Source organism: Natrix helvetica (assembly GCF_964273705.1).
Source record: "Natrix helvetica genome assembly, chromosome: 2".
Lineage (NCBI taxonomy): Eukaryota > Metazoa > Chordata > Lepidosauria > Squamata > Natricidae > Natrix > Natrix helvetica.
The window spans coordinates 260012526-260024103 of record NC_138552.1 but is presented as its reverse complement, the minus strand read 5'-3'; the positions used below and the strand labels follow the sequence as shown (position 1 = coordinate 260024103).

The 11578-nt window shown below is 38.3% G+C and overlaps 1 protein-coding gene and 1 long non-coding RNA gene across 5 annotated transcripts in view; one reads left to right on the top strand and one right to left on the bottom strand.

The window, feature by feature from the left end:
* Positions 1 to 11578, top strand: part of LOC309387025 — a 317032-nt gene that overhangs the window by 61543 nt on the left and 243911 nt on the right. The gene's annotated exons all lie outside the window — the stretch shown is intronic.
* Positions 1 to 11578, bottom strand: part of EML6 (EMAP like 6) — a 118298-nt gene that overhangs the window by 4304 nt on the left and 102416 nt on the right. For all 4 annotated transcript variants that reach the window (XM_081943077.1, XM_081943079.1, XM_081943078.1 and 1 more), the window contains 10 exons: positions 11182 to 11355; positions 9763 to 9971; positions 9204 to 9361; positions 7663 to 7777; positions 6779 to 6967; positions 4890 to 5062; positions 3262 to 3424; positions 2632 to 2735; positions 2042 to 2195; positions 1756 to 1856 (listed from right to left, as the gene is read on the bottom strand). In XM_081943077.1, coding sequence (XP_081799203.1) covers positions 1756 to 1856; positions 2042 to 2195; positions 2632 to 2735; positions 3262 to 3424; positions 4890 to 5062; positions 6779 to 6967; positions 7663 to 7777; positions 9204 to 9361; positions 9763 to 9971; positions 11182 to 11355 — 1540 coding nt within the window. The remainder of the gene's footprint in view (positions 1 to 1755; positions 1857 to 2041; positions 2196 to 2631; positions 2736 to 3261; positions 3425 to 4889; positions 5063 to 6778; positions 6968 to 7662; positions 7778 to 9203; positions 9362 to 9762; positions 9972 to 11181; positions 11356 to 11578) is intronic.

Sequence of the window (11578 nt, the reverse complement as noted above, 5' to 3'; positions counted from 1 at the left end):
GATAGTTTTTACAAACACCATAATATGATAGTGTCAAATGTGTGTGCCTGCACCAAACAGAATTCCTTGCAGTGAACTTTGAGCATCTGCTGCAGCTTAATAGAAGGAGGTAAAGAAAGCTATAAGGGCTAAAATACATGGAGTACATGGAGGTTTTAGGATTAATTGCTTGAGTTTTCCATATTTTTGATGTGGAGATCCCCTGTAATAAACCAGATGAAACTACCATTTTATAGACTAAGAAATGGTAGAGAAGATACGTATAATTTATTTGGATTCACATGCCATGGTGGGTCCAACTTTCTATTCTGTGTAGATAACTAACCATCTTTTGCCAAAACAAGTGCAGAGGCTATGCACCCCCATGGATTCTTATATAAGAGGGTCCTTGATGCAAGTGAATATCAATTATGTAATTTTGGGGGGGGCAGTGCAGGTATTCCATTCACTTGCTTGAATAAAAAACATGCCTCTCACTTATTTTTTGCCATTTTCACTATTTGTTCTCTTTTTCTCACAGAAGCTATGAGGTGGTGTTCCAAAAGCTGAATAGCTTCAACTCTACTATAGCTAACCATGCTCCTATCATAGCAGCCATTAAGTTGTCAAACTAGTCATCTTAAAATTATAAAAGAACCTCAGTTGTACCCAGTGATTCAAAAAGATGAGTGAATCTGACTTGGTAACAAAACCACGATGAAAATAATAATATACGGGTGATAATGCCTTACTTGCAATCCATCGCAGAAGCAGTTGATAACCCATATTCTCTGCAACTCATTACCCAGAAAGGTTTTACTATGGTAATTTTCTTAAACTTGTTTAGAGAAAAAAGATGCAGACTTTTCACAGCAAAAGATCAGAAAAATCTGCACACCTTTTTTTTTATCACTTCTAATTGTATTTAAGGGACGTAGTGGCTTAGTGGCTAAGATGCTGAACTTGTTGATCAGAAGGTCACCAGTTCAGTGGTTCAAATCCCTAGCACCACATAACGGAGTGAGCTCTCGTTACATGTCCCAGCTTCTGCCAACCTAGCTGTTTGAAAGCATGTAAAATATGCAAGTAGAAAAATAGGGACCACTTTGGTGGGAATGTAACAGCGCTCAGTGCGCCTTCGGCATTTAGTCATGCTGGCCACATGACCATGGAGACGTCTTCGGAGAGTGCTGGCTCTTCAACTTATAAACGGAGATGAGCACCACAACCTAGAGCTGGAAACGACTAGCATGCATGTGCGGGGCGAACCGTTCCCTTTTAACCATATTTATATTTGGCTACATTTTGGTTCTGTCCTTTTCCCTCAAGGAATTCAAGTTATTACAGGTAGTCCTCGACTTAGGACCAAAATTGAGTCCAACATTTCTGTTAAGTGAGATATTTGTTAAGTGAGTTTTGCCTTATTTTATGACCTTTCTTGCTATAGTTGTTAAGTGAATCACTACAGTTGATAAGTTAGTAACCTGGTTGTTAAGTGAATCTGGCTTCCCCATTGACTTTGCCAGAAGGTAGCAAAAGGTGATCACATGATCTTGGGACACAGCAATGGTCATAAGTATGAACCTATTGTCCAGTATCTGAATTTTGATCACATGATCATGGGGATGCTACAAAAGTTATAACGGAAAAACGGTTCTAAGTAACTTTTTTCAGTGCCACTGCAACTTTGAACGGTCACTAAATGAACGGTTGTAAGTCGAGGACTACCTGTACTGAACTCAGCATCATAACAGCCCTCACAATGCAAAACCTTACCTGCAGTCATCTCCTCCTGTGCTGATAACATGCTTGTCATCATGAGAAAAGCGTATATTGGTGACGTGTGCAGAATGACCAAAGTAACGCTTATGTTTGGCCTGTTAAGAAAAGAAACAATTTCTGGCACCGAACACAAATGTTCAGTGAACACTCACAAATAGCCAGCCACATTTCCTTGCCACCAGAAGATACAGGCTGATCATAGCTACCCATCAACCAAACATTTATCAAGGCAAAGTACACTGACAAACATATACCAAAAAGGCAAAACAAGCTCACTTACAAATTTTTCAGTACATGGAAAATCAAAGAGTTTGACTAGCCCAAAGTCATCTCCAGAGACAATGTTCAAGCCAGCATGGGTCACACAGGCACAGTTGACATCTGCCTTATCTGCGTTTCGGGGCCAAATACCAATGACTTCATCCCCAATGATACTGCTCCAAGAGAGAAAAATCAACTAATTAGCGAAGACATAACAGTAAAATGTCTTTGGGAGTATATAGGATATATAAAAAATTATAACATACTTCGGGTGCTGTTGAAAGAATGGAGTGGAATGTCAAAATTCAAAAGAGGGGACAGGCATTTTCTAAGGGACATTATTCTAAGTGGATTAGTCTCTCACTAGCTTGCTCATTAACCTGCATTCTTGTCATGGACTTCTGACTATTTTTCATCTCTGAAGAGGTGGCAGTTTCCCCTTTAAGGGATGTGCTCTAGTGGAAGATAGACAATCATCTATCAGGAATGGATTCATTTGGATTCCAACCTGAAGCAGATGATCAGACTCAACGGCCTAAGTAGCCTCTCCCAATTCTGATCTGATGATGTAGGTTTATGCTCCTTGCTTTGCATTTTGTGCTACATCACCTTGTCCAGGTAGCCCATGTGATCTTTCCAATAAATGCTGTATCTGTCACTTGCTTTCCTAGTGGCACCTCATGGACCTGCCGTTTGTAGGCACCAGTTGATACCTAAGGAAGGAAATGAATCAAAAATGATTATATGGACAATGGTAAAATATATAGTTCTTCCAAAATCATCCACGGAGTGATGACAATTTTGGGTTCTCCTTACATTATATTTTATTATATAAAATGTTGAAATGTTTAACTGAACAGTGAGAGTGTTCATAAATACCCATGACAAACTTTGGCATGTGAATGGCTGATTTATGAAACTACTTCTCATACTTCCAGCAAATCAGAGCCTGTAAATTTGTTTCATTTGACATTTTAAAAATCTGACGTTCTGATCAATTTAAAAGTCAATCAAAACCTAATAGCTATGGCTATTTTTACCTAAATTTTAAGTTCATTTCTGTCTGTGTCAGTTCTTCCTTCCTGATGCTTACTATTCTGGAATATCAGTATCATAAACAAAAGGAATAGGAAAGGTCTATGAAATTTAAGATGTACACCTCCTGCTCTTCTTGACATGAGGCATGAATTCTTGTTTGAATCAGGAAGGCTTTTTGTTAACTGAAAGTAAAAAATTTACCTGAATGTATTTGCCATCTGCTGAAAAATCCATTTGAATGACAAAACTTGGGATGTCTTTGCAATAGCCGATTCGATTCAAGGTTGTGCCTTGTGTGAGATCATAGAAGTCTACAGTATGTTCTTCTGAACCCACTGCCAAAAACCGATTATCAGGGCTGATTCTAGAAACAAGAAAACAAAAAGGAAGTTCTGAGATGACAATGATATTAAAAAAATAAAAATAAACTGCCCAATAGCCAAAGCTCCTTGAGCAGTTTACAATTCATTCAAATACAACCTGGAGAACATCATATACGATAAAAAAATATAAAACACAAATTAAAAGCACCATATAAATTAGTCTATAAATTAGTCAGTAGCATAGTGGTCATTCAAAACATAAGGATTAAAATACAATTAAAAGTCAATTAAAAATTCTGGGAAAATATAAAGTGTTTCACTTGGTATCAAAATGATGGTGCTAATGGGTATAAGCCTCAAGGAGAAGCCATTCCATAAATGAGGCACCAGCATAGAAAATGTTCTTTTGTGGTGCAGTGGTCCACATTATCTCATGTGGTGAAGAAGCTGGAGGAGGACCTCATTCAGTTATCTTAAGTTCTATCCAGGTACACAGAGAAGAAAATACTCCTTCGAGTGACCTGGTAATTGTTAACCATTACATGAAATGAGCCATAACTGTATGTTCATTCTAAAAGCATCTCATGTAATGCATATTATGCATGGTTCTGACGTTTTAGAACTAGACGAGTCAAAGAGTGTGTGCCTAGAAAGAAAATGCTACACCCTACCTTCCCCATTCTGGTTAGTAGGTCATGATGCGTGAGAACTCCAATTAGCTGGACTTTCAGCACAATTTTTTGCATCTTCTTGGAGCTCCCCAAGATTGCACCGCTAAATCATGGCAATTCACTTCTCAGTCCTGCACTCTCATAGACTGCTGAATCTAATCTCGTCTTTCCAACTATAAGCCCATTATAGTCTTTGTTAAAAAGAAATAATCAAAAACAGGGCAACCATCCAGGGGCTATATAAATGATACTGAGTAGAATGTTTTTTTGTATCCATAGGCAGGATATATGGAAAGCATCCAAATATAATTGTAATACCCTTTATCTGTATAGAACTTTCATTTATTCAACCAAAATATGCTTATTTTGAAATTCTGCTACTGAAGTAAGATAATTTTTTTTAACAGTTCTTTCCTGCCTACTCCTCTGATACTACACAGCTTTGTACTTTTCCCCATATTTCTTTGAAGTTCCAAGATTTGGCATTGCAAAGGATAGGATATGGATTTTTTCATCTTTTACATTGCCCTCAGATTTCCCTCCCTCTCTCCATTTATAGACAGATTCATAAGTCTGTGCATCTCAAGCAATCTGTCTCTGGGCTCATATTGGATGGGTTTGGCTCACTCCTTCGAATTCATGGGGAGGAGAAGTACTCTTAAGATCTTGTTCCCTGTGTGAGCTATCTTTCTTGCTGATGTAATCTTAGTGCAATCACTTCAGCCATCAAGCTGAAAGCCACTATCAAATGGCACAAAGCCAAAAACAACAGCAGTAATGGAATAAATAGGCACACTTCTGCTTTTTCTCTTTCTGGCTTTGCCTGCTAAAGTACCTGATGTCCTGGATAGCAGATTTTCTATCCCTTTTTTTGCCCCAAACTTTAAGACTGTTGACAAGCAAAATAATAAACTCTCCATTCTTCATGCCAATAGCAACCATCTCGCCATCTGGACTGTAGGCAGCACATCTTGCAGCATGGCCCAAATTAACTTTATTCAGAAGTTTCTGAAGAACAGAAATGATGATATTAGGTTATAGGGACTCACATTATTTATGATTTGTATTGTTTCGTTTTAGAATTAAAACTGTTCTGACCTGGCTCCCAAACATGACAAGTCCTTTGTAGTTTTAATGAAACATTCTCTTTATTCGGAGCACCAGCAACCGCTCTCTCACAGCAGGTTACGTAAGTCCTTTGGAAAGTGACACTCACTTCCTTTCCCCCTGAAATGGCCCAACGCACCAGGAGTCTCTCTCTCTCTCTTCCCACACTTGCAAAGGAAGTCGTAGAAGGTGCACTCTTTCTTCCATTAGCAGACGCACACATACAACACACACACTCGGAGAGCGCTGCAGATTCCAAGAAGAATTTTGATCATTTCCAGACAGGAGTCAGAAGTGCAAGCTATCAATGGCAGACCGGTAGAGAGATGAATAGTTATCTGCCACACCTATTCATCTCCACCCCCTGCTTTTTATCCCTAGAGCTAGGGTGGGGTTTCACTAGCACCAGTGGCTCTTCCGTCCCAAGGACCGGCCCATAGATTTCCCTCTTCTCTGCCTTCTGTGCATCTGCATGTCAGGCACTGGACCCAGTTGTTCCTCCTCTTCCTCATCAGCCACCTCCAGATCTGAGAGCTGTTGACTCTCCATCTGAGGGCTGATGGGTGGCCCAGGCTCTGTCTCTGTCCCTAGCTCTGGCAGCTCCGTTCCCTCTTCCCACTCGGAGCTCTCAGATTGCCTTGATGCTGGCTCTGATCCCATGCCTCCTCCTCATCTGATTCAGTTGCTGAAGGGGCCAGTGGTCACAACAAAAACCTCTCATAGCATTCTCTTTCTCACACACACGTACAAAGAGAGGGAGAGAAAGAAGTTAAATATAAGGAGTTTCAGTTCTACATTTAGCTCAGAGACACAGAGAAGAGCATAGCTCTATATACTCATGCCCAATCCTGTTTAGTGGGTTCATATAGTTCTGAAACATTTATTAGCTTTAGTGATAAATTCAGTCTGGAGTTCAGAGATGTGGAAAATGCACTGATGACTCAAGATGTTTGAGTCATTGAAAATGCAGTTAGCCCAGAATGCAGTTATGTAGGCAAGCCATTTTTCTCCCAGATTCACATAGTTGTTGCTTACTGTTTAAGATATTCACAATGGTTTATGGAGTGTTTTATAGTAGTACTTTTTTCATTGTTGCAGTATTTTAAATTTTAAGTTGAATTTTAGATTTTTGTAAGTTATCTAGAACCTATTCATGGAATAACATTTAAAGTCTTTCCCCTCTAAGGTAAAATTGGAAATAAATTTTCATAAAGAGCACATCTAATTTTCTCAATATTGAAAGCATGGTTGACAGAAGAATAAATTTTAATTGGCATTTCATTAATGTTAATAATGTTCAATTACATTCTTTTAATACAGAATTTATAATCTGCTTGAAATATTTTTACATATATTATGTAACTAATCATTATTAGCTGCAATAACAGAGGAACTATTTTGGATTTATACACTTTATAAAGTGTATAATTTCACCATAAACAGAAAAATCTATGAAGTATCATGGACACTGAAGTTGAAATCCTAAACATAATTATAGCGAACATATTCTGAGTATGCAGACATAAAATTCTTCTGGGAGTGAGCTAAGTGTAGCAGCAGCCAAGAATTCTGATAGATTGAAAACTTATTCTGTATTTTGGATCAAGCACTTCTTACTTTATCACAAAGGTCCCAGATCCTTGCAGTCCCATCATTACTAGCAGATATGAAGATATCTTTGGATGGATGAGTTGCCAGGCCCCAAATTTCTCCTTCCATGTGGCTATCGATTAGAAGATTAGAAGCACCATTTTTTTCTCCAACTTCAAGGATTTCTCCATCTTTGGTCCCCACTAAAATTTTACCCTATAGACAACACAAAGGCATGTGGGATTAGAAAAACAACACACAGAGGACTCTTTGAATCTTTGTTCAATATTTATGTTGTTCAATTAAAAATGGGGAGAATAGGAAGAAAGAAGCAAAAGAGTACAAGGACAGCAGTTTGGAACAGAAATTACTGTGAACTGGATTTTCTGCCACAATTTACAAATGTTTGATTCATAATTTTTTTCTTACAAATATTAAAAATCACACCCCTCTTTCTATGACCATATAACATTAGGTAAATTTATCCTATATAATTCTAATGGTGGTGTATCAGTTTATCCCAAAGATGATGTGAAATCTTTTCCTCAAAAATCTTTTCCAGCGTTCTTGAGGGAAACGGAATTACATTGCATACTCTTATAAAGAAACATATAGTATAATGATAAAGATGCATAACTTAATGGTCAGAGGGTTAAAAGTCTTCTAAAAATTGCTGCCAAATTTTAATATCACTGAATGGGAGAATATTAACTATAATAAGGTGTAATGAAATTGGCATTTGTAAGTCTCTTTCTCGCATTTCTGCTTGTCTCTATCCACTGTAGCTATTCAGCCTCCTCTCTTTAAGTGAAAATCACCTGTTCAGTCTATTTAAGTTTACCCTCGATATTAACATATTAAGACTCTGGTAAGGAAAGGAACAGGCAATATATTTTGTGTGTTTCAGGTACCTTTCCTCGACACACTGAGCGCACACATTCCACAATCTGTCCCGTCTCAAGTTGAAAGGCTCTGCAGCGCTTCATCTCTTGATCCCATAGTTTTACAGCCCCTCCTTCTTTCGTTCTGAAAATAGAAGAAATACGTAAGAAATATTCCATTCTCTTCAAATCCTTATGATCCTGTAATACATACGGTTGGCGATACGGTTTCCCTTACATCTAGATCTCTGGTGCTAAGTGATTAATAAGGAATTTACTCTAGGTTTTCAGATGGAGGTAGCAAATACAAATGATCTATGGTGGAAATGCCTGACTGTAAATACTGTGTATACAGCATACAGCCCTTAGAAATGATAGTTTCAAATAGATGGATGCCAGCATTTTTTAATATAAAAAAATTAAATATAGCCATTTATGAAAGAAAGCTCTCATTTGAGGGATATCCCTCATTTGAGAGATAGAATCTCATTTGAGGGATAGAATCAAGATCACGTGAAGTGTTAATACCACTTTATAATGCCTTGGTAAGGCCACACTTGGAATACTGCATTCAGTTCTGGTCGCCACGATGTAAAAAAGATCTGGAGACTCTAGAAAGAGTGCAGAGAAGAGCAACAAAGATGATTAGGGGACTGGAGACTAAAACATATGAAGAATGGTTGCAGGAACTAGGTAAGTCTAGCTTAAGAGAAAGAAGGACTAGGGGAGACATGATAGCAGTGTTCCAATATCTCAGGGGTTGCCACAAAGAAGAGGGAGTCAAGCTATTCTCCAAGGCACCTGAGGACAGAACAAGAAGCAATGGGTGGAAACTAATCAAGGAGAGAAGCAACTTAGAACTGAGGAGAAATTTCCTGACAGTTAGAATAATTAATCAGTGGAACAGCTTGCCTCCAGAAGTTGTGAATGCCCCAACACTGGAAGTCTTTAAGAAGATGTTGGATAGCCATTTGTCTGAAACAGTATAGGGTTTCCTGCCTAGGCAGGGGGTTGGACTAGAAGACCTCCAAGGTCCCTTCCAACTCTACTATTGTATTGTATTGTATTGTATTGTATTGTATTGTATTCTGGAGGGCATTCAAGACAGTTCTCAGTGTGAAAAGATGATGAGCTATCTTCATATATCCTTCTAATCTCTATATCTTTAATATATACATACATATATCTATGTTTTTTTCCCAATCACTTCGTTCTAATCTTCCTATCTCATTTTCACCCCTAAATGGTCAGTCAGGTATTTTACTTTTGCTTATCTAAGTTGTTGAACCTGCATCATGTGAGGTTGCCATTTTGGCTTTTAGACAGCTGGATCTTAATTAGAATCCAATATAGAACTCCCAAAACATATTCTTTGTTTGTTTTTCTCAGCCCAACTACTGTTTTTTGCAGCCCATACTTGCACTGCTCAGGAAGTGAAGGGTACAAATAGTTTTTTTTTCCTTCCCAGTCTGCCATAAACCCTCACGCTCCTTATTCTTATTTGGACTTCCTTCTGAAGGATACTTGGCTATATAAGTGACTGCACATAGAAAAGAGTCGTGATTCCTTACGGTCTCTCTTTCCCTCCAGTAACAATGAGCCCATCGCGAAGAGTGGTATACATCGTAAAGACTGGGCCAGTGTGAGCTTTTGCCACAAGTCGAATTAGAAAGTGATCTTTCCACACGTAAACATCTCCATTGATGGCGCCAGTGAAAGTGAGATTATTCTGAAAGAAACCACAACAATCTGCTTTGTAGATGCTATAAATTATTGAGTTTTACTACCTTTCGACATAATATGAATTCTTTGCTTCAGTATCCAGTTTGGTAAATAGAGATGGCTCTGCAGAACTAGCATGATTGCCATCCAAGCTGTTGTATCGAAACGGACCTATTTTAGCAATAAAGACTTTGTACTGTATCTAGGATGAATATAACCCCCCCCCCCCATGATACTGGTTTTGTTAGCATTATTCTGTAAAGAAAATGTTGTATCATCTCTCTTTATGTTCACTTACATTTACTCCCAAGTAAACATATTGATGACTAAAATCCTTTCTCATGAAACTGGTTTAATTTTTCTCTCCACAAATCACACAAAACAAGGAAGGGCATGAAGACTACTTACTGCTCCAAATGCCACTGAAAGCATGGTTTGCATTTTCGCATCATCCAACGAACCTATCACTCCTTTTTTATAGAGCAAAGCACTTCCAGCAAGAGTCCAGAACTTCATGTGTTTCACTCCAACAGAAACAAACTGGGTATCAGAATCTGGACGAAACTCTACAACAAAGATCCTCTCTAAGTGACATCCTCTGCTTGCAATTTTAGCACCTGTAGAAATCAGAAAAGACATTTTAATATTTTACAAATGTAAGTAGGTCACAACTGCAATCTGCCATCATTCTTGGGATCCCAGGGTGCACATGGCTATTGGGGGAAATTCTACTTTAAAAATGGCCCTGCCAATAGCTACTTGCCATCCCAGTTATGGTGGTTCTACATTCATTCCAGTTTCAGAAAAGTCATCTTTTCAAAACCAACTGCTGGAACATAAGTGGGAATGGCTTTCCATTCCTCTCATAAAGGAAGGCAGGTGACAAGTGCTAGAAAATACTGCTGTCATTACCACTCACATTGGCAGATGAAGAAGATTCTAGAAATTTAATACTTTTTTTTGCCTTTTAGTTAAATCCAATATAGTGCAAAGGTGGTATTCAGCAGGTTCTGACCAGTTCTGGAGAACCAGTAGCGGAAATTTTGAGTAGTTCGGAGAGCTGGTAAATACCACCTCTGACTGGCCCCTGCCCCTACCTATTCTCTGCCTTCTGAGTCCCAGCTGATTGGGAGGAAAGGAGGATTTTGCAGTATCCTTCCCCTGGAGTGGGGAGGGAATGGAGATTTTACAGTATCCTTCCCCTGCCCCGCCCACCAAGCCCCGCCCACCAAGCCAAGCCAAGCCACCAAGCCACACCCATAGAACCAGTAGTAAAAAAATTTGAATCTCACCCCTGATGCAGTGTATATACTATAGTATTTTTCTTTACAATACTTTACATTGTTATAAGAAGTTTCAAAAAGATTGTTATTCTGAAAGGTGCATGGATAAATAAATTTCCTGGGAAACTAAATGGGAAAGAATACACATGGGATTGTGGGATCACGGGCCTTTTATATGACCCAGCACAGCTTTTATATTCTTATCTCTTTGTGATATTTCAAAAAATGTGCATAGTGATTTTATTCTTTTGTATTCAATCTTCTATGTTACATTAATATTTTTAAATATTCTGTGGGACATTGGTTGCATTTTCATTGCTGTTACTACATCCTCCTCACAGATAATTGATGATCCGAAATACTATCAATTAAGTAAATATATAGCTAGCTAGAGATATATCAATGCAATGCACTCAAATCTTAATTGACATTAGGCAGTAATAAGACAGGAAAAATGTTTTTTTCAAATGAAAATCAAACAATTATGCTACCATGTATTTAATGTGCATTTTGGATATAAAATTAATGAAGATTGGAAACATACCTTCGTGCCATCTCCATACTGTGATTGTATGCTCTGGATCAACTCCTAGAGACACCAGAAGTTTGCCAGTTGCGCTGAAGTTAACATAGTTCACTCCTTTAGAATGGAAGCAACGCAGCATAGATAGAGTCTGCTTAGTCATTGCATCCCATATGTGAATACATGGTGTAGTACCTGATCGTTTTTAATCAGGGGGAATTAAGAAAACATTATTTAAGTTTATAATTCTTCCAATGAAAGTACATCTTCTTAAAATAAGGCAATTATGCAGTACTGTCAGGCCCCCAAATCAAGACAGACAGGTGATGATTCTGCCAAGTAGGTTTCTTTATTATACCATATCCCAAAGGTGCTTTTCAAAAGACACCTGGACTTTCTCTGTTTTTTCTTGAAGACA